General features: G+C 36.2%; 1 protein-coding gene across 14 annotated transcripts in view; it reads left to right on the top strand.

Annotated features, from left to right (window-relative positions):
* MCTP1 (multiple C2 and transmembrane domain containing 1) overlaps positions 1 to 25,726 on the top strand; it is a gene marked incomplete at both ends in the record, with an annotated part of 619,238 nt that overhangs the window by 367,345 nt on the left and 226,167 nt on the right. For 3 of the 14 annotated variants that reach the window (XM_080719323.1, XM_080719332.1, XM_080719330.1), the window contains 2 exons: positions 14,142 to 14,201; positions 20,513 to 20,590. The exons of 8 other annotated variants lie outside the window; for them this stretch is intronic. In XM_080719323.1, the coding sequence (XP_080575449.1) occupies positions 14,142 to 14,201; positions 20,513 to 20,590 (138 nt within the window). The remainder of the gene's footprint in view (positions 1 to 14,141; positions 14,202 to 20,512; positions 20,591 to 25,726) is intronic. 3 more of the 14 variants (XM_080719324.1, XM_080719331.1, XM_080719336.1) reach the window with 2 other exon arrangements.

The raw sequence follows: 25,726 nt of genomic DNA, 5'->3' as shown, positions 1-25,726 counted from the left end.
TTGCCCAGGGTACATCTTGGGACCACACCGGCTAGCCCAGCTGGAATTTCTAGAGACACAAGAAAATCCATCGGGCCACAAAATCTGCTCAGGACCTCAGGGGGAGGTTTCAACTATACTTTGGTCATTCTCCACCCCTGCTGTAGGGACGCTCAGGCTGGAGGCTAGGGTGGTGAGTGCAGAGGTGCTGACCACAGGTTAGAATTTCGCAGAACCTGTGAATTGTACAGAATCAAATAACAGTGAAATCAGACATCCGGACACATGAACCTAAAGCAGCTAAAGGAGAGAAAGGTGTCCAAACACCCAGAGTGACTTAAGAAGATAAAAATAGAGTACAAAGAAAACTAAGAGACATTGGATGGTATTCTGAAAGCTACCAAAGCAATCAGATACACACATATTATTTGGACCTGACCCCATATGCGTAAATAAGGAGGACTGTTTGTTTTACTTTTAATGTGGATGTTTTGTTGTATTTTGCTTATATAGTCCTTTTGTTTTGGTACGGTTATTGCTGACTTATTTTTTTTCTTTTAACCCACACTTCTTTTACTTTAACTTGTTGTGATATATATATATATATATATATATATATATATATATATATATATATATACATATATACACATACATACATTGGATAGTTTGCCTTATTTTTTTATTTCACACAGCTGCTAGTTCCTTTTACTTTTTTCTTGTTCTTTTTCCTCTTTCTTCCTCTTCCCTTCCTTTTTTTTTCTCTTCACTCTCCTCCTTTTATTGGTTTTCCTTCATTTTTCTTGGATTACATAAAAGTCTTGGTATCTTGGGTGGATTCTTTTTTTTTTTTTATGTCTGTCTGCTCCTCCCATCATCCCTATTTACAAACCTACCCACACTAACCTACATACTTTTCTTTCCCAAAACTTTTCCCCATAATATACCTCCTGGTTTAATACTCAAAGTATCTCTTATATCCATAATTACTCTACCAACGACAAGAGTCCTAGTAGTTAACTCTCTCTCATTCCTAACAAGTTATTACCTTATCATACTTAAAGTCTTTCTCAACCTAACATATCCTCTACGTAACCCGACTCCTTTACCAATCACCCCAGCTCCTTGCACATCACCCACCCTCAACACTGGAAAGGCTCTGCTGACTAACCAATACCCCCAAACTCCTAATATTAAGATTTGACTAAGCACAGTACTCACGAACGATGGGTAGAAATCAGAAAAACAAGACAGAGAACGCTATAAATATGAGAACCAGGAATTATGAAGAGACATCAGAAATCACGAATACTGACCTACTAGAAATGCAAGAAGGGGAGTTCAGAATCTTGATGTTCAATATGATGAAAGGATTTAAAACGAGTATAGAGGAGGTTAAAGGTGAACTAGAAACACTAAAAAAGAATCAGAAAGAGGTCTGGAACAAAATGAAAGAGGCAATAAGTGAAATGAAGACAGCAATAGAAAGAAATTCTGGAAGATTAGATGAAATGGAAAACAGAATATCAACATTAGAAGACAGTACATCCCAAACCGAAAACACAGTCAGCAATATACAGAAATCTTTACAGCAACAAAACCTAAACATCCAGCAATTATGGGATAATATGAAGCGCCCTAATTTACGGATAATAGGCATCGAGGAAGGGATAGAGATACAGACCAAGGGCATCTGTAATATCTTCAAGGAAATAATCTCAGAGAATTTTCCAAATATGGAAAGAGACTTGAATCTTCAAGTCCAGGAGGCATACAGAACTCCACTGAGACAGGACCAAAGAAAAACCACTCCACGCCACATAATAACCAAATTGACCAGCATAGAGGCCAAGGAAGGAATCTTAAAAGCAGTGAGAAAAAAAGGACTGGTGACATATAGAGGCAAAACAATAAGAATCACCCCAGACTATACAACCCAGGTCAGGAATGCTAGGAGAGACTGGTACGACGTGATTCAGACCCTGGAAGAAAATAACTTCCAGCCAAGGCTCATCTATCCAGCAAAACTATTATTCAAGATCAATGGGGAAGTCAAAGTCTTCCAGGATAAACAGAATCTCAAAAAATTCATGAATTCAAAGCCAACACTAGAGAAAATTCTTAAAGAAATAAATCATAAGGAAGAAAAAAGAAGCAGACTTCAGAATCAGAGAAGAGAGGAAGTTAATAAGTGGGCCATTTAAGTAAAGAAGAAAGATCACACCACCCAAGAGTAGACAGAACACAAAATGACAGAAAACAAAAATCATATTTCAATAATATCTCTTAATGTCAAAGGACTTAACTCACCAATCAAAAGACATAGACTGGCAATGTGGATTAGGAAACATAATCCAAATATATGCTGTCTGCAAGAAACTCACCTCACAGCCAAAGACATTCACAGGCTGAAGGTGAAAGGATAGAAAAAGATATACCATGCCACCAGTGACCAAAAAAGAGCAGGGGTAGCAACCCTGATATCCAACAAAACAGACTTTAAACTAAAACACATCAAAAGAGACAAATCAGGGCACTTCCTTTTATTAAAAGGAACAATACACCAAGAAGATATAATGATAGTAAATATTTATGCCCCAAATGTGGGTGCAACCACATTTGTAAAACAAACCCTACTGGACATAAGATCCCAAGTAGACCCAAATACAATAATTCTGGGAGATTTTAATACGCCTCTCACACCACTGGATCGATCTTCAAGGCAAAAGATGAGTAAAGACGCTTTAGAACTAAAGGAAACCATAAACCAAATGGACCTAATAGACGTTTTCAGAGTATTTCAACCAGGAACTACAGAATACACTTTCTTCTCAGCAGCCCATGGAACCTTCTCCAAAATAGATCACATCCTGGGACACAAAGAAAATACCAGCAAATTCAAAAAATGTAATATAATTCCATGCATCTTTTCAGACCACAATGGAATCAAAGTAGAAATTAACAACAGGAAACTCGAAAGAAAGTACTCAAATTCATGGAGAATGAATGATACTCTATTGAATGACGAATGGGTAAGGGCAGAAATTAGGGAAGAAATAAAGAAATTTATGGAAACAAACGAAAACAGAGACACAACTTACCAAAACCTATGGGACACCATGAAGGCAGTTCTAAGAGGAAAGTTTATTGCATTGAGTGCCCACATAAGAAGGACAGAGAACCTCCAAGTAAAGAAACTAAAGACACAACTAAAGGACCTAGAAATACTGCAACAGTCTATTCCCAAAGCCAGCAGAAGGCAAGAAATCATCAAAATTAGGGCAGAAATAAATGAAATAGAGAACAAAAAAACAATTCAAAGAATCAATAAAACAAAAAGTTGGTTCTTTGAAAAGATTAATAGAATTGATAAACCTCTGGCCAACCTAACCAAAAGTAAAAGAGAATCAACTCAAATTATCAAAATTAGAAATGAAAAAGGAGATATCACCACTGATAGTGAAGAAATTCAAAATATTATCAGAAACTACTTTAAAAATTTATACTCCAATAGATCTGAAAACCTGGATGAAATTGATAGATTTCTAAGCACAGTTAACCTTCCTACACTCAACCAAGAGGACATAGCAAGCCTAAACCAACCAATAACAACCAAAGAAATAGAAATGGCAATAAAAATTCTTCCACCAAAGAAAAGCCCAGGCCCAGATGGGTTCCCAGCTGAATTCTACAAAACCTTCAGTGAACAACTAATACCAATACTTCATAACATGTTCCGGGAAATTGAAAGAGAAGGAACTCTTCCAAATTCCTTCTATGAGGCCAGTATCACATTAATCCCCAAACCAAATAAAGATACCTCAAGAAAGGAAAACTACAGACCAATATCCTTAATGAACATAGATGCAAAAATTCTAAACAAAATACTAGCTATACGCATTCAAAACTATATCAAGAGAATAATACATCATGACCAAGTCGGTTTCATCCCAGAAAAACAAGGCTGGTTCAACATACGCAAATCAATACATGTTATTCACCACATAAATAGAACCAAGAACAAAAACCACATCATCATAGCAATAGATGCTGAAAAAGCATTCGACAAAATCCAACACCCATTTATGTTAAAAACACTGCAAAAAATTGGGATAGAAGGAAAGTACTTCAACCTCATCAAGGCAATATACTGCAAACCCAAAGCCAACATTATATTGAATGGGGAAAAACTGCAAGAATTTCCGCTTCAGTCAGTAACAAGACAAGGATGCCCACTATCACCACTCCTTTTCAATATAGTCCTTGAGACTCTTGCTGCAGCAATCAGACAAGAGAAGGAAATCAAAGGAATCCACATAGGAAGAGAGGAAGTAAAACTATCCTTATTTGCAGATGACATGATCCTTTATCTGGAAGACCCAAAGAACTCAACCAAAAGACTTCTGGAGCTGATTGACAAATTCAGCAAAGTCGCAGGTTACAAAATCAACCTAAAGAAATCAGTGGCCTTTCTTTACGCCAACAACGAATCCACAATGAAAGAAACAAAAACAACAATTCCATTCACTATAACCTCAAAACCTATAAAATACCTAGGAATAAACCTAACCCAAGATGTAAAAGACCTCTACAACAAAAACTATAAAACATTAAAGAAAGAAATAGAAGAAGATCTTGGAAGATGGAAAGATCTCCCGTGCTCATGGATAGGCAGAATAAATATCATCAAAATGGCCATTCTGCCAAAACTGATCTATAGGTTCAATGCAATTCCCATTAAAATACCAGTGACATTCTTCAGAGACCTAGAAAAATCAATCATGAACTTCATATGGAGAAAGAAAAGACCTAGAATAGCCAAAGCAATTCTCAATAACAAGAAACACGCAGGAGGCATTACAATCCCAGACTTCAAACTATACTATAGAGCAATAGTAGTAAAAACAGCATGGTACTGGCACAAAAACAGATATACTGACCAGTGGATTAGAATAGAAGATACAGAAACAAACCCACACATCTTTAGTCAATTAATCTTTGACAAAGGGGCCAAACACATACGCTGGAGAAAAGACAGCCTTTTCAACAAGTGGTGCTGGGAGAACTGGCTAACCATTTGTAAAAAGATGAATCTAAACCCCTATATCTCACCCAACACAGGAATCAACTCAAGATGGATTAAAGACTTAGAAATTAGACCTGAGACGGTGAAGTTAGTAGAGGAGAACATAGGTTCAACACTACAACATATTGGCACAGGCAATAACTTTCTCAAAAAAACCTCCAAAGCTCAGGAAATTAAAGCAAGAATAAACAAATGGGACAACATCAAACTAAAAAGTTTCTTCTCATCAAAGGAAACTATCAATAACCTAAAGAGGAAGCCTACAGAATGGGAAAGGATCTTTACCAGCCACCTGGTAAAGATAGGGGGCTAATATCCAGAGTATACAAAGAGCTCAAAAGGCTCTACACTAGAAAAACAAACAACCCAATCAAGAAATGGGCAAATGAACTAAATAGACACTTCACAAAAGAAGAGATACAAAGGGCTAATAGATACATGAAAAGATGTTCTTCATCACTGGCCATCAGGGAGATGCAAATCAAAACTACACTGAGATTCCATCTAACCCCAGTCAGAGTAGCAAGCATAAAGAAATCAAACAACAACAAATGCTGGCAAGGATGTGGGGAAAGAGGAACTCTTTTACACTGTTGGTGGGAGTGCAAACTAGTTCAGCCACTATGGAGATCTGTGTGGAGATTCCTGAGAAAGTTGGGAATAGATCCACCATATGATCCAGCTATACCACTCCTAGGTATCTTACCAAAGGGGTTGAATTCAGAGAAATACAGCAACGTATGCATACCTATGTTCATAGCAGCACAATTTGTAATAGCCAAAATATGGAACCAACCCAGATCACCATCAACAGATGAATGGATAGCAAAACTGTGGGAAATACACACAATGGAATTCTATTCAGCCATAAAGAAGAACAAAATTACATCATTTGCAAGAAGATGGAAAGCCCTGGAGAACATCATGTTAAGTGAGATCAGCCAAGCACAGAAGGAGAAGATACACATGTTTCCTCTAATATGCCCAAACTAGAAAACACAAAGGATACCAGTAGGACCCCAGATATTAGAGGGGAAATACTAGCTAAGTTTTAATGGAAAGATAGGAGAGGAGAAAGACTGATCTGGATTAATGAGGGTCTACACCTGAACATGTGTAAAATTATGAATAAGACATGGTTAACCTGGACAACCGTTGGTGGGGGAGGGGAAGGGGGGGGAGAGGGCACCAAATATAGTATAAATGTATACTACTTATGTTCAATAAAAAATTGTTAAAAAAAATCACTGATTTGACTTCAGGTTACAGGTATATATTACTAAGGGAGCATCAGTTTCTCAAGATCCTTTCTGGGCTGACCAAAAGTGGAAAATTAATAAAACTGGGCTTAAGGATATTGTAACTAAGAGACGGTACAGAGGTACATAGCTTTTTAATTTAAAAAGACATGATAGGACATGCATGTTGGTCCGTGCTTTTGTCCCAGTATTTGGGAAGTTGAGACAGGAGTATTGCAGGTTTGCAGCCAGCCTCAGCTATTTATTGAGGCTCTCTGCAACTTAGTCCCCAGACCCACAAAAATAACATAAAAAATAGGGGTGGTTGTAGCTTGGAGGTTGATGCCCCTGGATTCAATCCTCAGTACAAAAACAAAGACATGAATAGATAGATGATTAGATAGATAGATGATAGATAGATAGATAGATAGATAGATAGATAGATGATAGATAATAGGTATTGATAGATGACGGATAGGTGCAGGATAGATAGATGATAGAAAGATAGATAGATAGATAGGTAGATAGATAGATAGATAGATAGATAGATATTAAATTGGATGTGGCTAGGAAGAGATTTATTAGTTTTTTGTACTTTAAATGTTCATAGCAAAAACATTTCATAATGCAGTCATTGTTAATATCAGTTATTCAGAATTCAAGACAATCACAATAGATTTGAAACTTTGAACCTTGAGAATCTATTGACTAGTCTCTTGATGGAGATTAAAGTGTAACTAAATTTTTTTATAATGTAATTTAACCAGAATGTAATTTAACCAGGTCTTCTCTGGAATTCATGAATGATTTATATTGGCTTTTTACCTCTCTCCATGTTAAAATCATCACTTGTGTTTGGGACTCATTATTTTATGCCAGATGTTTTAGCATTATGGTTATTGTCATTGTGGTTATTATCATTAAAATCTGGTGAAAGGAAAGCCTTGGCTGGTCCATGTGAAACTTTATGCCCATGCAGACCAATACATGGCATACAAGAAAATAAAATCATTTCATTTGAAATAAAAGTCTAAATTTTCATAAGAATGTGAGTTATAAAATGAACCAATTAATTTCAAAAGGAATTAAACACAGCATGAAAAGTATGGTCTAAGGACTGATGTATATACAAATGTGGCTAATATTTGAATTTTAAAAGAATTTTTTACACAGAAACCTAAGTCTTAAGACATAATATTTAGAATTATCAAGCCGGGCGTGGTGGCACACGCTTGTAATCCCAGCATTAAGGAGGCTGAGACCGGAGGATCGCGGTTTGCGGCAGCCTAAGCTACTTACTGAGGCCCTCCACAATTTATTGAGGCCCTGTTTCAAATTTAAAAGAATAAAAAGTAGGGCACAGGGTGTAGCTCAGAGATTGAATGCCCCTGGGTTCCATCCCCAGACCCACAAAAATAAAATAATAATAATAATAATAATAATAATAATAATAATAGAATTCTCACTCCATCTTCCAATTTATGAATCTCTTTTCTCTTTGCTTCCTAAGCACACAATAATATTGATATCTTCTGTTTTATCTGAGTATGATGAGCAAGTATAAAGTTAGTACAGCTTCAGTATTAAGTGGTTATTTATTTAGGTGGTCACCATAGACCACCTTAAACTTTATTTTTTTTAATTTTTTATTGGTACACTGTATTCATACATCATAGTGGGATACAAACTTTTGTAGACATACATGCACACATCGCACAGTTAGCCCCCACCCGATCCCCACCCTGTTCTCTCCCAGTCCCTCCTTCCCATGCTTGGCTTAGTGGTTGACATCTAGTATTATAGCAATTTATCCAAAATTAAAAATGATAATCCAACATAACAGTTTCATTTTTCTGATACCAAGCTTTTGATAACTTAAAGATAACATTTCAATATTTCTTTTTGCTTTCTTTCTTACCAGAGAATATTTTTTTCTTTTTCTTTTAGATGAAACTATCATATATTTATATATTTATTTTTCAGAAAAAAAATCTATCCTAATATGGAATGTGGACTCTAGATACCCAAAACGATCTCAATAAAGAACAGAGCTAGAAGATATATATTTTCTGATTTCAAAACATATAAAGCTACAAAAATTGAAACAGTGTAGTACTGTTCTAAAGGCAGATATATAAACCATTGGAGTTAAATAAAAGCCTAAAGCTAAATTCTTCCATATATTGTCAAGTTATTTTTGACAAGGTTTCCACGAACATTTGGTGGGGGAAATAATAATTTTTTAACTAAATATTGTTGAAAAATAATAATTACATGAAAAAGAATAAAATTGGACCCTTACCTAATCCCATATACAAATATTAACTCAAAATAGATAAAAGACCTAAATATAAATCTTAAGACTATAAACTTTTAGAAGAAAACCTGGGTCATAAAACCTCACAACATTGAAATTGGCAGTGATTTCTTGGATATGATTTCAATGGCACAGGCAACAGAAGAGTATACAAACTCCCTAAAAAATAAAAAAAATTATTGTATATCCAAAGACAATGTAAAAAGAGTTAAAAGTTATTGATAGAATGGGATAAAATATTTCTAAATGCTGTATCTGAAGGTATATTAATATTCCAACTAGAAATCTTAAAATTTAACAACAATAAAAGCAAACAATACAATTTAGAGATAGGTAAAAGACTAACATAAATAATGAATCTCCACAGATAACTAATCTTAGTTGTCTGTTGGATGGAAACTCTTGTTTCTCTGGTTCTGGTGTGTGTTACCTATTTCTTCTTTGTAGTTAATCTCTTTGAGTATTTTCTCTAGCGCTGGTTTTGAAGACATAAATTCCTTCAGTTTCTGTTTGTCATGGAAGCTTCTTATTTCTCCATCTAATTTGATAGAAAGTTTTGCTGGGTAGGAAGTTTTTGGCTGGAAGTTGTTTTCTTTCAGAGTTTGGAATATGTTACTCCAAGCCCTTCTGGCTCTCATGACTTGGTTTGGGAAGTCTGGAGTGATTCTAATTGGCTTGCCTCTGAATGTCACTTGGCCCTTTGTTTTTGTTGCCTTTAAGATTCTCTGCTTGGCTTCCACATTGGTCATTTTGACAATTATGTGGCGTGGGGATCCTCTTCTTCGATCCTGTCTAAAGGGAGTTCTATAAGTTTCCTGGACCTGTGTATCGACCTCTTGCTCTGTTTGGAAAATTTTCTGCTATTACTTCCTTGAAGAGATTGTTGATCCCTTTGGTTTCACCTTCTTTTCCCTCCTCTATTTCAATTATTCTTAGCTTAGCTCTCTTAAAATAGACCCATATTTCTTCAATGTCAGATTCCTGCTGTCGGATATTTTTCCTAGATTAGAAACTACGCATTCATTTTTTGATTGATCATCTTCTAAGAGCGAGATTCTATTCTCCATGTGGTCTAATCGGTTGTTTGTACTTTGAATTGAGGCCTTTATTTCATTAATTGCATCCTTTATCTCTTTTTGGCTCTCTCTGAATTCTTTTCGAAACATCTCTATTATTTCTACAGTTATTTTCCTGATTTGATCTTCTAGAAGTCTCTGAATTTCTGTTTTATCAGGTTCTGATGTTGTGGGGTTGTGGGCATTCATTGCTCCATTGTTATTCCTCTTTCCCATGATTTCGGAAGTTTGTGCCTTCTCTGGGTTCTTCCCTTGGGTCACTATGACTTCACTTAAGGTGCTCTAGATCTTGAGTCTGTATCTCAGACCCCACTACTCCTTTACTGGGTTGTATCACAGAGTCTCAGACCCAGGGAGTCGATAGAGGCTGCTTTAGACTATGGGGGGTGCCAGGTTGGGCCTTCTCCTATGGTGTGATATCTCTGCCACCGCCACTCCCCCACTGGGTCAAGTCCTGGGAGTGCAGTACTGGGATTTCTCCTCTGGAGCCCGCAATTTGACTCAGTGTTGTTGAGTACGCAGATGGAGCTGTAGTGTACTCGGTGAATTCACTGCTGCTGCTGCTGGTGGCAATATGGCGCCGCTGCCATGCCCTCGGCCGTGAGGCTGGTGTATTTCTTCTCTGGTTTTGAGCTCCACTCTAAGTCCCTGCAGCGTGTGCTTTGCTCAGCCACTGGGAGCTTTAGATGCTCCCTGCGCCAAAAAATCCCACCTGGATGTTCCGCAGCGGCTCACCTTGGCTCGCTGTAGCCATCCGGTGAACTCTCCGCTGCCGCCGGCAGTAAGGCGCTGCTGCTGCATCCTCAGGCGTGAGGCCGGTGTATCTCCTCTGTGGCTCTGAGCTCCGTTCTGAGTCCCCTTCCTCTCTGGAGCCTAGTGATTTGTTTGTTTCTCTGATGATGGTGGTTTCTGGCTATGAAAGGCGCTGATTTTGTGGTAATGGAGATTGGTTGTTAGTGAGGCTCTTAAGCCCCGCTTTTCTCGGTTGCCAACTTCCTGGAAGTCCCTTAAACTTTAAATTAATAGTCCCTTTAAATACATGATCTATCTTGTATCTAAAGCTTAATTTTAATCTCCCTTAATGTTGCCTGAACATATTTTTCATTAAGATAAAAAACATATATATATATATATATATATATATATATATATATATATATATATATATCTTGTGATATTTACTCAAGTTGTATAGAGAGAAATTACATATATTAAGGGGACTTTGATAATTAATTGTGTATATGTGTGTGATACTGGAAATTGGATTCAGGGGCATTCTACCTCTGAGCAAACCCACAGCCCTATTCTATTCATTATTTTGAAATAGGGTTTCACTAAACTTCTGAAGCTGGCCTTGAACCTGTGATACTCCTGTCTCAGTCTCCCAAGTACTGAGATTATAGGTATGTGCTACCACTGCCTGGCTTAAGAATTAATTTTTAGAATATGATATATAAAAGTTTTTTGCATGCAGCTAACCATGTTGCTTAATGAAACACAAGGACTGAGCCCCTAAACTGTGAGCAAATAATTTTTCTTTCTCTAAGTTGTGCAGTCAGGCTATCTGGATTATGCCAGTGAGAATGGCAAGCAAGACAGCTCTCTACCTCTGAGTTACAGCTCTCCTCCTTTTTTGAGTGTGTGGTGCTAGGAATTGAACCCAGGGGCATTCTACCTTCTAGCCTTTTTGAATATTTTTGGTTTGAAACAGAGTCTTTATAGGATGCTGAGAGTCTTGCTGTGCTGTTGCGGCTATACTCAAACCTGTGATCCTCCTGTTTAAGCCTCCCAAGTACTGGTATTATAACCATGTGCCACCATGCCCAGCATTCCTAACCCTTTTTTAAAATATTTATTTTGAGACAGGGTCTTGATAAGTTTCTCGGGCCTGGGTCTGGGGATCCCAGGGCATGGCAGTGGGAAGCAGAAAGAGGGAGAGAGCAAGGGCTCTGCTCTCCTGTTATAGAGGCTGGAAACTCTAAGAGAGAGCAAGCAAGCAAGGGAATTCAAAATCAAAAGCATATCTAACGCCACACCCCCAGGGACCCACCTTCTCCATCCACATCCCCCTGCCTAGATTACTACCCAGTAAACCCATTACCATGGATGATGCGATAACAACCCTTGTGCCTTCATCACATCAATTCTGAACATTAATACATGAGCCCCTTGGGGGAGATTCTATATCACACCATAACAGTCCACCCCTGTCCCATGAAGAGCTCATGGACCCATTTCAGAATGCAAAACACATTTAGTTCATCTTCAAGTGTTCTCATAGCCTCATCAGTTCCAAGATTGCTCAAAGATCCCAAAGTCCAAGTTCTCCTCTGAGACTCAAGGTGAATTCTTGGCTATATGCCCCTATAATTAAAAAAAAAAAAAAAGCAAGTTACATGCATCCAATGGACAATAGCACAAAGTAAACATTTGCATTTCAAAAGGGAGGACTAGGACCATACAAAGAAGAAATCATCTCCAAGGGACCTCAGCAGCCCTGCCACTATGAGCAGATTGATTTCAATGCACAATGTACTCTCTCTTCCAGCTTGGCTCTATGGCAGGCAGCTTGCAACCTTTTCCTGCAGGTGTTCCACCTTCCTGGCATTTCTAAAAAGAAAGAGTTTTCTTACAAACTTGGCTTCACCCTCATAGCTTCACAAGTTGCTTCATTTGGGCCTGCTTTCAGGGACGCCAACCCTGCCACGTGTTGCCTGTCTTCCCAGGCCTTCCTTTTAAATCTGGGGAGAAGATGCCATGATGACCTTTTTCTCCAGCATTACATGAGCGCCCAAATCAATCACCAGCAGGAAAGGTAGTCACTTTCTTTTCAATCACTGCTGCTGGATTTGTCTCAGTTCTGGATGCCTCTGGGCCTGTGTCAGTCCTGGCCACCACCAGTCCCTTTTCAATGATAGCCATCACTGCTCTGCCTTTGTTTCCATGGCTCTGCACTTGGGCTTGAACTTCACAGACCACATTCCTTCTTTCTTTGTTCCTGTGCAAAACATTTGACCTCCCTTCAGCCATCTTATTTTCTTTCACAGCACTGTCTCTGGAGGGCTCTGCTTTACACATGCCTTTCGTGCCAAACTGAAAATATATAAGAATCTTTCTGCTTTCTGCCCTTAAAGTTCATTGTTCAACTGACTGAATGAATGTAGACATCAGTATCTATAATGCAGTTTGGATACTTTGCATGTTGTTATTTTTTGTTGTATTTAGGATTGAGCCCAGGGGCATTCTACCTCTGAGATATATTCCCAGCCCTATTTTTTTTATTCTTTATTTTTAAACAGCATCCTACTAAGTTGCAGAAGTCCCCATAAAGTAACAGCGGCTGGCTGCAAACCTGCAAACCTCCCGTCTCAGCCTCCCAAGTACTGGGATTACAAGCGTGGGCCACCATACTTATAATCCCAACTTTACTGTTTTGAGATTTCCTCCACCAGTTTAATCAGTACATTAGCTTTAAATTTAGCCTCACACAAAGTTTCGGGAACCAAGCAAAATGCCGATTAGGGCTTTGCCAGGATGTAACAAGTGTGGTTTCCACTCCATTTTCCTATGAAGTTCTCTTTGCCCTCCAGAATCTTCTGAACACAGTCTCTACCACCCACCTTTCTAGTCACTTTCTGGAGTGTTAAAGATTGATACTGTCCCAAAATGGTCACCAGTTTCTATAATTTTATTATAACTGCCACCCAGAGACAGAATGCAAAACTTTAAGGAAGAATCTAATAAATTGTTATTTTTTAAAAAAATATAGAATTCCCAAAGTTGAACTGGCTTTACTTCATAAAGTTCTGAAGATTAAGCAGTAAAATATCCAACTTGAATCCCTTGCTCTAATTTTAACCCAATAGCTAACTTTCTCAGTATTCATGTCTTTTAAAATTATTTGGGCAGGGAGGGCTCAAGTTAATAAAATAATTTATATTAGATTTGATATTATATTATATATTATAATAAAATTATAAATTTTTGTAAAGAACTAAATCAAATTAGGCTAAATACATGTTTAAAGTAAGATTTCTGCTATTTTTTAATGCTGTGAAGGATTATGATTAGAACAACTTTTGCTAAAAATAACAGATTATCTGTTCATTTCAAAGTCTTAAAATATTCTTAAATAGTTCTACTTTCTATAATGAAACTTCAGACTTCAAGAAATACTAAAGAATATTAAATAAAAAGGTAAGTAGACTCTAAAAATCACAAGAATAATCCTCTCTAAACTTTATCACTGATATGAGTGAAAAATACAACAAATATTTTAGTTTATTCAAAGGAAATGAAATTAGTATCTTCATGTCCAAAGTAATATTAGGGTACATATATATTTTTGTTTTTTAAATTTGCTTTGATTTTCTTTGTTTTGACTTTGAATACTAAGTATTCTCAAAAACACCTCAAAATTTAGCTAAATATTTGTTTGTTTTTAGGATCTCTCAGAAAATGAAGTGGTTGGATCTTATTTCTCTGTGAAGTCTTTCTTTTGGAGGGTAATGTCCGAATCCTTTATATCAATATCTTAGTTTTTCTGTTCCTAATAGTAATCTTGAAAATAATGTGTCAATTAAGAAATTCACTTTTTAAAATAGACACTCAGATAGATACATTCATTTGCTTTCCTTACTAACTTTTATTCTAAGCCATCTAGGCAACTAACTCTTATTTCTGCATTTGAAAACATTAAGAACTTCATATATTTAAAACAATATGTCTTTGAAGTCAGTTCTTTGTGAGACCAAATTTATTGCAAATTTTAGAAAGTTAAAGCCTCGGAGATCTTACGGAAATATGATGGTCCTGTATAGAAAACTTATCCCCCCACATACACACACTTTTGTAAAATGGGATTATCTTCTGTTCCATATGTTTGTGAAAAATTTATATGTATTACAGTGATCTTAAACAATATATATAATAGATCTATACTGTATACATATAGCTCTTTCTTGGAAAAAAAACACACCAAGATTTAGAAGAAAACCAACTCTACTTTTAATTTAGATAAAGAAAAAATAAAATTTCTACCGAATTAGTTTTAAATGTCATTGCAATTTAATTTACTCTTCCATGATTTAAGCATTATGAGCTCTGTCATCCATTTTTCCCCACTATAATTCTGCATTATACATTGCTTGATTTATTACTAATGCACTCAATACTTTACCTTTTAGAGTGTCCTTTTTTCTTTGGAAATTCATACTTGCTGCATGATTACATAGCAAAAGGCACTGCAGTGAAAATGCTATAATCCTAGAGCTTTGCTCTTTTCTTTTCTTGGTTCTCAAATCACTCATGATTGCAAGCTACCTTTTTTCTTTATAATTTAAAGATATGGCGCGGTGTCTCTTAAACAGGTCCTCAGGCTCCAGATTATGTAATGCCCTGACCAGTGAGCAAGTGTAAACCGTGTCTCTCTTCATCTATTCATCCCGACCTGCTCCAACATATACAAATTTTTTGCAGCCTTTATTATTGTAAACTTACCTTAATGGTTACAACCGCTTCATTTTGCTTTCAGTTCATTGCCATTACTAAAATTATTCTGTATCTTTGCCAAAATAATAATAGTTCCTCTTATATGTTCATGTGCTGTCTATACAAACTGACTGCTTTTGAATTCTTCCATGGCCTTCAATGAAAAATTACTGTTTGCAAAATTGTTTTTCAGTTTCCTTAAGACCCCAAAACAAGGCGAGTTCACATGGCACACATATTTAAGAGCAGAATTGGGGCGTCATTCTGGGTTCTATGTGCAGCAAAACTGATCTCAATTGTTTTCCTTTCAAGTAGTTCTTTCAACATCTTCATCTTCTTTCTTCTTTGCTGTTTTCAAATTAGTCCCCCACTTACCCGTGCCTTCCATATGGTTGTATTAATCATTAAATATTCCTTACTAACCTTTCCATCTTTAGAACTGATTTTTAATAACCAATATGCAAGTTTAAAAATAAATGATAGTATTTTAGTGGCAATAACATTTTATTGTTATACAGCAACAAATGAATTGAGTCAAAGGCAGAAATTTGGGGGACCATTTATTTTACTAGTGAGGAAACAAAGTCCCAGAAAGATATTATTGTCCTGATGTACCAGGAAGATATGATCAGGGCCAAATTTTTCTTTCTCTCTAAATGCTATGGAAATAAGTGTTTTGAGGAATTTATAGCAGTGGGGTTTCTCTGTCATTCGATGATGAATAGAAATGAATAGAGCTGTGTTTCTATGAAGGAGCCACTGCGTGTGATGCCCCACTGACAAAGACAGAAAACCAGTGGCCAACTCGATTTTGGATGAGTATTATTCTCATTCACAGATTCACGTGCAAAGGTGACTCTGCTAACTGATCCCATGGTTCTTTATACAAGAAATGTTGCTGTCCTGCAAAACTTTTAGAGGAAATGGATATGGACAATTTCAGATAGGCAAAAACCCTAAGTAGCTCAGATAAATATTTCATAAGGAGGATACATGTCAGTTAAGCAGGATGTGATTTGAAATGAAATTTTATCAGCTTAATTTATAAGGATCAATACATGTGTTCAAGAGCTAGCAACTGAGTTACATAGAATGAAACTAAATCCTTAACTGGAATGTCAGGGCTACTTGCTACATTGTAATTTTCTCAAGTGCAGAATAGTGAAAAGAAAAGACTAGAGCGATATAGACATATTCTAATTTTCAAAAGCATAACATTTATAATTCATCAATACACTGTATCTTAGGACACAAAACATTAAGCGGTAGATATGGCAATTACTAGGTTTCTTAACAATAAAAATTATGTGAAATCAAATTGGATTACTCTAAGTCTGAATTTCTTTGAAGACTTTTAACTTACCATTAAAGGCGCAGAGGGGGTACTTTAGAGTACTTCTTTCAAATATTTGGCCAAATATTTATCGGGCTTATGCTTCTTCCTAGTTGTCTCTAGTGAGTGAACATCTAGACTCTGATAAGAGTTGATCGAGACAAACCATATTACAAGAACACTTCAGTAAATTAAAGAGAAATTTTAACATTTTTAAAATAAAAGAGGCCAAAGTAACCTTTTATGAAAATGGATAAAGGGATTATATCAGGCAAAAAGGAGTACATAGAAAGCTATAGAACAAGGTGGAAATATGTCAGAGCATGTCTCATGCTCTGGTCAAAGAGAAGGGTAAATGGATGGAGACTACAGACTGAGGAGAAGAGTTACTGACTTTGTAAAACAAGAATGAGTCGGGCATATGGCACATGCCTGTAATTCCAATATTTGGGATGCTAAAACCGGAGGATTGCAGTTGGAGGCCAGTTTCAGCAACTTCGGGAAGTCTATTTTTTTTCCCCCAAACAACAACAAAAGAAAAAATGTAAAAGGGACTAGAGATGCAGCTCAGTGGTAGGATGCCCCTGGTTTCAATTCCCATTACAAAAATAAAATAATTAGCTGGGCGTGGTGGTGCACGCTTGTAATCCCCGTGCTTGGCAGGCAGAGACAGGAGAACCACGCAGGTTCGAAGCCAGCCATGCTGGCTTAAGAGACCCTGTTTCCAAATACAAAAAACATTAAAAATAGGTCTTGGAGTGTAGCCTGGAGGTAGAAGGGTTTCCAGGAACCCCAGTACCACCAAAAATAAATAAATAAATATATAAAAAATTAAAAACCAAGAATGTGATCCTATGTTGAAGAACTTACATTCTGAACAGCTCAACTATGTAGGGCATGCCTCCCCAAAAAGTAAGATATTATTTCTATTTTTAGGTACAAACAAAAGACTCAAAAATATTGGCAGCCAGAAATGGTGGTACATACACGTAATCCCAGGTACTTGGGAAGCTAAGGCAAGAGAATCACAAGTTTGAAGCAGCCTGGACAATTTAGCAAGACTCTGTCTCAAAATAAACAAATTTTAAAAAGGGCCAGGGTTGTAGCTCAGTGACAGAGCACTTGCCTAGCATGCACATGGCTTCAGTCCCCAGTATTTTCACTATAAAATATATTTTCTATAAAAATATATGTTTTGCTATAAGTATATAGTAAACACTTTATAGTAAACTTATATAGTAAATTTTAATTAGAAGTTTCAAAAGAAAAGGTTTAAGCCAAGCCAGAGATTTTTATTCCTTCCCTATAGCACTAGTAGAAATTTGTAGATTATTTTAACAAGCTAATAAGATTATAATATGTGATGATTTTTTTCTATTAGCATATACTTTGAACAATCTGGTAAGAAATTTTGGCTACAGTTGAAGTTAGGGAGGATCCTTAAAGCACCAGAAGTAAGCATAAATAATTTCCTGGCACCACAAATTATATCAAGAAGCAATAAAAATGCAAAAGAAAATACAAGGATAAAAACCAGGAGAATTTCTCTAAGGATTACAGTACCAGGGAGTCATCATCTAAGGAATGGGGATTGAAGCTTTATTACTAGGTGAGACACTGTACAGTAGGCTGCACAAAGCACTGGGAGGGCTTTCTGGGAAGGCAGTCCTTCTTTGTGGATGGATGACTGCAGAACAAATCTACTTGTTGGACCTCATCATCCAGGTGCAATTCAGCGGAATAAACTCTGCACGAAAAGGAAAGATAGAACTTGCCTGTTCCTGGGATTGAGCTAATAATGGCTCCACACTCTAGTTTTTGCAGCACAAAACAGTCATTTTGGGCTGTCATTATCTCCTCTTTGTGGTGGTCTATGGATCATTTGATTAAATGAAAGCATGTCTCATCTCTGTGCTGAAAAGAGAGACAAGAGCTGACTCCACTCTTGGCTCAGTGTAAACACACAAGCAGTGTCTTTCACTCCAGGTTCACAGTGTCTGAGTCTCATTTGGAAAGATTAAGTTTTATACAGGTAATAGAACCCAGGATGACAAAAGCCAAGGATTTGTTTGTACCTCTCTGGGAGAGGTTGGGCAGAACCATGGTCCTCTAGTCACATGTTAAGTCTAAACAGGTTTGGTTTTTTTTTCCCCCCCAAGGTGGGGTGGTTATGATTTATATTTTTATTTTATTTATTTTTATTCAAATTTTATTTGGTGGTACTGGGTTCCTGGCAACCCTTCTACCTCTGGGCTACATTCCCAGACCTATTTTATATTTTTATTTGGAAACAGGGTCTCTTAGGCCAGCAAGGCTGGCTTCGAACCTGGGCGATCCTCCTGTCTCCGCCTCCCAAGCGCAGGGATTACAAGCCTGTGCCACTACGCCCAGATGATTTATATTTTTAAATCAAGATCTAGACTAATAGGATATATTCTACTACCAGTGATCCAGTTTTTCAAGGAATAGAATTAATGAACTTTATTAACTAGATAGTGTTCTATCTAGAACACTAGATTCTATACTATAAGTAGAAACAACTTCTCTATGTTATTGGTAGACATTAGATGAAAATTTACTATAAAGTACAGCTGGCTTTCATCTGTTTTACTGGACAGCACACACCAGGGTTATTACCATCTGATAACTTTTACCTCCCCTAAGTCCCTAACTAGCTTTCTTCAATGATTTTTAATAAGGATGTATTTCATGTAAATGAAAATCAAGTACTAATGAATTCCCTCTTTTGTGTCAAAAATTTCATTCTATAGACTTTGTAAAAAAAAATAAAATTTAGTGGGGAAATTCATGGATTAGATATCAGCTGCCCCAGGTTCAACTTTCAGTCTTGCTAACATCTAAACATTTGGATCTTAATAGGATATTTATCCTCTCTGTGTCTCAGTTTCTTTACCTTAAAAAGAAAGCTGCTTAGCAAGTCCCTGTTTCAAAACCAAAATAAGAAAGGGTAGGGGTACAATTCAGTGGTACAACCTACCCACCTGCCCCAGTTTAATTCCCTGTACCACAAAACACACCAAAAAATAAATAGGAAAAAAAAAATTTGAGAATGAAAAAATTAGCATATAATTGTTGTTCAATAAAATATTTCTCTCTTCAGTCTTCCTTTTTTTTCTTTTTGCATGATCTAACTCTCCTTAAGATCTTCCTAATTTAGTCCTCTCTATTGATATTATTAAAGTTAATGCTATTAAAGTTAATGTTTTTTATCTTTTCTTAATGCTCTTCATAAACTTTCTCTAGCTGCTCTAGATATACTTAATACAAACTTTCAACTACACCAGGATAATTTCCCTCCAGGATTTCTTGTCCTGTTGTATCTTTCTTAATCCATTTCTTACTGTTCTTGGTTTTAGTAGGGACGTGATCTTTGGTGTTGCTTTTTTGATACCAAAGGCAGCAAAGAAAAGTGATTTGTGGGATAAAAATTTGTTACTTTAGAGACACTTCTTTACTCATTACAAATCATTTCTTTAATTATTAGAGAAGATTCTGATGCAAGGATCCCATGACATCCCAGGTGGCATGTCACCTGTCCATGTAACATTTATTCTTCTTGAGCCTTATCACTATTTTGACATTAGAAAAATCTCTCTTGTATCATCAGTCTTGGAAAGTTGTTCTTTCCACCACTTCTCTTGCTATGTTTACATCTCTGATACATCTATTACCAATATCCTGGAACCACATAAGGAGGACTCATTATCACATTATCTCAGGTATATTTTCTTGACCACTGTAGCATCATTGTACTAAAAAAAAAAAAAAGGCAGCTGGAAAGGAGAGAGTTGTATTGTCATTTATCTTCACTGTGCTACAAGACACTTCCTGACAATGACCTGATGACCTGACAAGTGAATACATACTTTTTTAATAATACTTTTAAAAGTAATTCTAAATGCTCCTCAAAATAAAGGGTTGAGAGTGGCACCAAGCTTTCCCACACAGCGCTGATCATTCATTTCCATCCAGACGCACGGCAGGCCTGTTCTTCCTGTCCTGGGCCTCTGCAGAGCAGAGCTTCAGACTACTTATTGCCAAAATGCACAAGTAAGTTCAACTATTCAGTTCAGTTTTGTTTTCTGAGCTTGCATGTCTAGAAATTCTAAGGACTAATTGTACTGAAAACCATTCCCTATTCTAACCTGTCTGGTACTTAAGAAAAGGAATTGTAATCTTGAATTATTTTTAAGGAATAATATAATTAAACTAATATTCTATTTAAAGTGCCCGCTGACTTGTTCTAAAGTCCTACTAAAGATACATGTTATTGACTCATTGCTTCAGACTTTGAAATTTATAATATTACCTTGTATCTTGATACTCTGCATTAATCCTACACTGGGGTGAATGTTTCTTATGAAAGTGGATCTCAAACGTTGCTGTATATGAGGATCACATGGGACACCTAAAATAAAGATGAGGCTCTATTGACAAGAGCCAATCACAGCCAAGATGGGCTAGGTCCACCAATTGCAACAAATTTACAGCTGAAATGTAAGAACTACTGCCTTGAAAGTTTCAAGAATGTATCTTTCTTTTGCAAGCTTGGTTCTTTGCTTTGAAGTTGGGTTGGAATTTCTTTCTATTCTTCCCTCCTTTACCACCCCCTCCCACACAAGTCTATTTCAGCACGAATTTACCTGAGCACATTAACTCAGATAGCCAAGTACCGGATGTGGTATGTTAATTATATTGGAGGATAGCTTGGATTTGTTCAATACTTCTTGCCCTTTAGGTTCTTAAAAAACAGTTTTGGGTGGAATTATTAATTAATAATTCAATAAATATATGTTATTCATCCCATAAAGAAAATATTAATAAAGGAAGTTATCAAGTTAAACAAACTTTTTATAATTTTTCAGTAGGCCCCTTTTTCTCTTTTTAAATTCTCCAAATGTCCAGATTAATCTGATTTCCTAATCAGTAAATTTAGAAGAACTAAAGAAGGACTCTAAATAGTAAAAAGAATATATATGACAGAGAGTGGATAATGTTTGCATTATATTCAGTAGTAATTGGTATTAGAATATAAGGAGAGACCAATGCATGCAAACCTTACAACTTCTAAAGCAGGAGCTCTCACACCTGAGCGTGCACCAGCATTTCCTAGAGGGGAAAACAAGACAGCAATAGCCCCACTCTCAGAGTTCTCTTGCAAATAGTCTTGGGAGGAGCCAAAGAATTTGAATTTCTGACAAACTTCCCAGGTGGCATTGATGCTACCTGGGAACCACACACTCAAAATTTTCTGTACACAGGAAGGAAACTCTTGAAACAAAGCAGGAGATGACTCTGAAGGTATCTGGAGAACATCCAATTAGTTTTCAAAGTGTTTCTGCTGTGGAATTCTGCTTATCATCACCTCCTCAATGAGCTTGCCAGAACCTTAATTTTTTAAATACATAAAAGTAATGGATGACCATATTAGGCAAGTTAAGTCTTTATTATTGATGCAACATTTTGTCCCTATATAGGCTCCCAACACACAGCCCCCCAGATATGCACATAGAAGAGTGTTCTTAGCATTCTCTGGGCCTTGGAAAATAGGTTTGAAAACCAGAGATAAAGAAAACAGTCCTCGAGAGGAAACAAGTCACATAGAAATTGCTAAGTATCATGGGGGTAGAATGAACAAGTTGTTTCCAGCTCTCTTCCCCTCAGTATATCTGCAGACATTCAAGTCCCTCATATAAAATTGGTGTCATATTTATCATACTTGCATTAATCTACACAAATCTTCCTGTGTGCTTTAAATCATCTCTAGATCACTTATAACACCTAATGTAGTATAAATTCTACATGTAAACAGTTGTTGTACCATGTTGATTAGAGACAATAACAAGAGGAAAATGTCTATACATGTTCAATAAAGATGCCATTTTTCCCAAATATTTCCTATCCATGGTCAGTTGAATCTACAGATGCAGAGCCCACGGATATGGCAACTTTATTTAAATTTAAGTGTCAATATTTTCTATTATTGATAGCCGAAAATTATACCTTCACCTTATAATTTAATTTTTATTTTCTATTCTTCCTGCTTAAATTAAATATTTGTCTGTTTGATGACTATTCATTTACTCATGGTTATATAGTTATTCAGCAAAATCCTTATCTGAATTTTATTTCTAGAAATTTGCCATTTTGAACAAAAATTACTGAAAAAAAATCACTTAAAAATATCTTATTAGTATGTTTTGGGAACTATTTTTTTCTTTTTCTTCTTGGTCCCTTTGCAGAAGCTAACTACCTTAATTATCATGTTCATTAATCCTGTTTTCTTCCTACTCCTCTTAGTTTTCCAAATCATTTGTTCTTCTGGGTTATAAAAATCATTTCACAACAACTAATGCCAGTAACAAAGACCACTAAGTTCTTTTTACTTCTGTGGGAAACATGGGAAACATACCCTCCTCACCCTGTTTGCATTTTCATATGTAAAAAAAAAAAGCCAACTCAACATTGTTAATCAAAGATGATGTGTGACCTAGATTGTAACCTAACCAATATTTATCTGATGTATGTATAACTGATGCCTCTAAGAAATATGTAGAACATGGCATTAGGTATATTCTCCAATAACCTGGAATATTGTAAATATAAGTACATGTGCTCATATGATAGAAGAGTCGAAGGTGATTTCATGAATTAACCAGTTAGGAAAATCTATACTGGAATATCATTTTATATGTAATCAACCCAGTTAACTGGAGAATACTGTTTGGCAGCAATATATGTAAATTATCACTACCTTTAAGCTTCTGAGAGAACCTCTGCCCTAAACACTTGTATTGGGAGAATCTCAAGAATAAAGGCCAGAAATTCTGGGGTTCTATTCTTACACCCACCATTTACCAGCCCAACCACTCTGAGCTGTAAATTTCTTATCAGTAAGAGGGCCAAAGGTCTTGACTCCTTGCTTCCTAGAGTTTTAATAAAAACCAAGTGATATATTGTGCATCTATGGACTTTAGGATTCTAAAGCTCTCTGTATTAGTGGGTAAGTACTAACTCAATTTTCGCTAAGATAAATATTTCTCTTTACCATATTTGTTCTTCATTGTTCCTCCTTTGCCACAAATATTCCTCAATAAAAGTTCCAGATCTAAACTTTAGGACCTGATTTTTCTAGAGTCTGTCCTTAGAGATAGTCCCAAAAGAAGAAGAGATAGTTAAATCAATTAACCAATCATTAAAATCTATTGCTGCATTGTATAATTATAAGTAGCACAGATCTTAGAACTAAAACAACAAAAGCCAAAGTAAAAGTTGCTGAGCCATCTCTTGGTGGCTAAATTCTAAATAATTTTAATTGAGAACTTCTATTTCAATCAGAGAAGCCCTTTGTTACAACACATTCTAGTGTGCAAAGTCAATAGCTATAGATTGAATATATTGGAGCAGAGGGATCTGTTGGAAGTGGGTGGCGTTCTGTAAAGGTGAAGGTGCTCCATGGACTCTCCACTGCCCTTCCGAACAAAGTAGACACTGACTGCTTTTGAGATCACAAATGTAAGAGGTGTGTTGATGTTAGTTAATAAGGCAGAGATGCTGCAATGTTCAAAATTTGCCACTCAATGAGGCAAGGAAAATATATGACTTCGAAAGATTTCCATTGACTTGTTCAGGTATTAGAACTATTGTATTTTTCTTTTGTATGTGTGTGTGTGTGTGTGGTACTGGGATGGAACCAGGGCATTCTACCTTGAGCTACACCCCCAGCCCTATTTTTTATTCTTTATTTTGAAACAGGGTGTCATTGAACTGCAAAGAGCCTCACTAAGTAGCTGAGGCTGTCCACAAACTGCGATCCTTCTATCTCAGCTTCCCAAATGCTGGGATTATAAGCATGTGCCACCATGCCTGGCTGAAGTCTTATTTTTCTAGTAAAAGGACCTGAAATCATGGCTTATTATTATTATTATTTATTTATTTTTTTTTTTTTTTAGTGGTGGTGGTGGTACTGGGGTTTCTGGAAACTCTTCTACCTCCTGGCTACACTCCCAGATACCTACTTTTATATTTTTATTTGGAAACAGGGTCTCTTAAGCCAGGGAGGCCGGCTTCAAACCTGCGCCATCCTCCTGTCTCCGCCTCCCAAGTGTGGGAATTACAAGCATGCGCCACCATGCCCGAAGAAATCATGGCTTTTGATGGTAACATATAAAAATGATTTTGATATTACTATGGTATAGAAACAGATGGAAGTCAAAATGGGAGGAAGAATTGTGCAAAAGAGGTTTAACTTTATAACATTACTGTAGAAAGGTTTGGAGAACAAGTAGGGCTAATTCATGATTTTGCAGTATAGTACTTTGAGATTGAGAGGAATATCAAATTTCTTCATGAAATGATTAAGCGGGAAAACCATCCTCAGTAATTGGAAGGAAATAAATTTTATAGATCTATTTGGTGCTGAATCTAGAGTAAGAATATTGCTTCCTGTGGTTTGTTTTATATGTTATTTAGTTACAAGAGATTATATGAGCATTTTAGTAGACTTGCTCATTTTTTAAAAATTCTGATTTTGTTCACTGGATTATGTATTGTGATTTGGAATTAAGCATAATAAAAATCATTAAAATTTTTAAATACTGAAATGAGAAATAAATCTAGAAATGCACTTGCCAATATAAGGCATATCTGTAATTTTAAAAATAATTTTATATATTTGTGAGGTAATTTCAGACATAAGAAGAATATCTTGGCTGGGCATCCTAATTTTATTTTGTGTTCTGTTGGACTTTAAATAGGTATTTATGAACTGAAATTCAGTTGTCTCCAAATGTGGCAAAAATTTTTTTAATTATTTGAACTGAATTTGCAACTATTCTTACAACTAAAATACACCTAAAATACATTTGTAACATGAATAAAATATTTAAAACACAAATAATTAAAAATAAATATTATAGTACATAAGTGGTCTTTGATACTTAAAATATTTATTTTAGACAACTGTTAACATGAATATGTTTAACACAAATGCAAATATTCTCTGATATTTTTGAAGTAATTACCTCTTACAATTTTAAGAGTTGAACCCAGGCATAGTGGCACATGCCTATAATACCAATAATTGTAATTGGGAGGCTGATACAGGAGGATCGCAGGTTTGAAGCCAGCCTCAAGGTCAGCCTCAGCAATTTAACTTGCAGACACTATCTCCTTGCAAAGTAACCA

This window comes from Muscardinus avellanarius, assembly GCF_963383645.1.
Source record: "Muscardinus avellanarius genome assembly, chromosome: 1".
Lineage (NCBI taxonomy): Eukaryota > Metazoa > Chordata > Mammalia > Rodentia > Gliridae > Muscardinus > Muscardinus avellanarius.
Note: the sequence above shows the minus strand (reverse complement) of the source record. Positions and strands in the feature narration are given on the sequence as shown.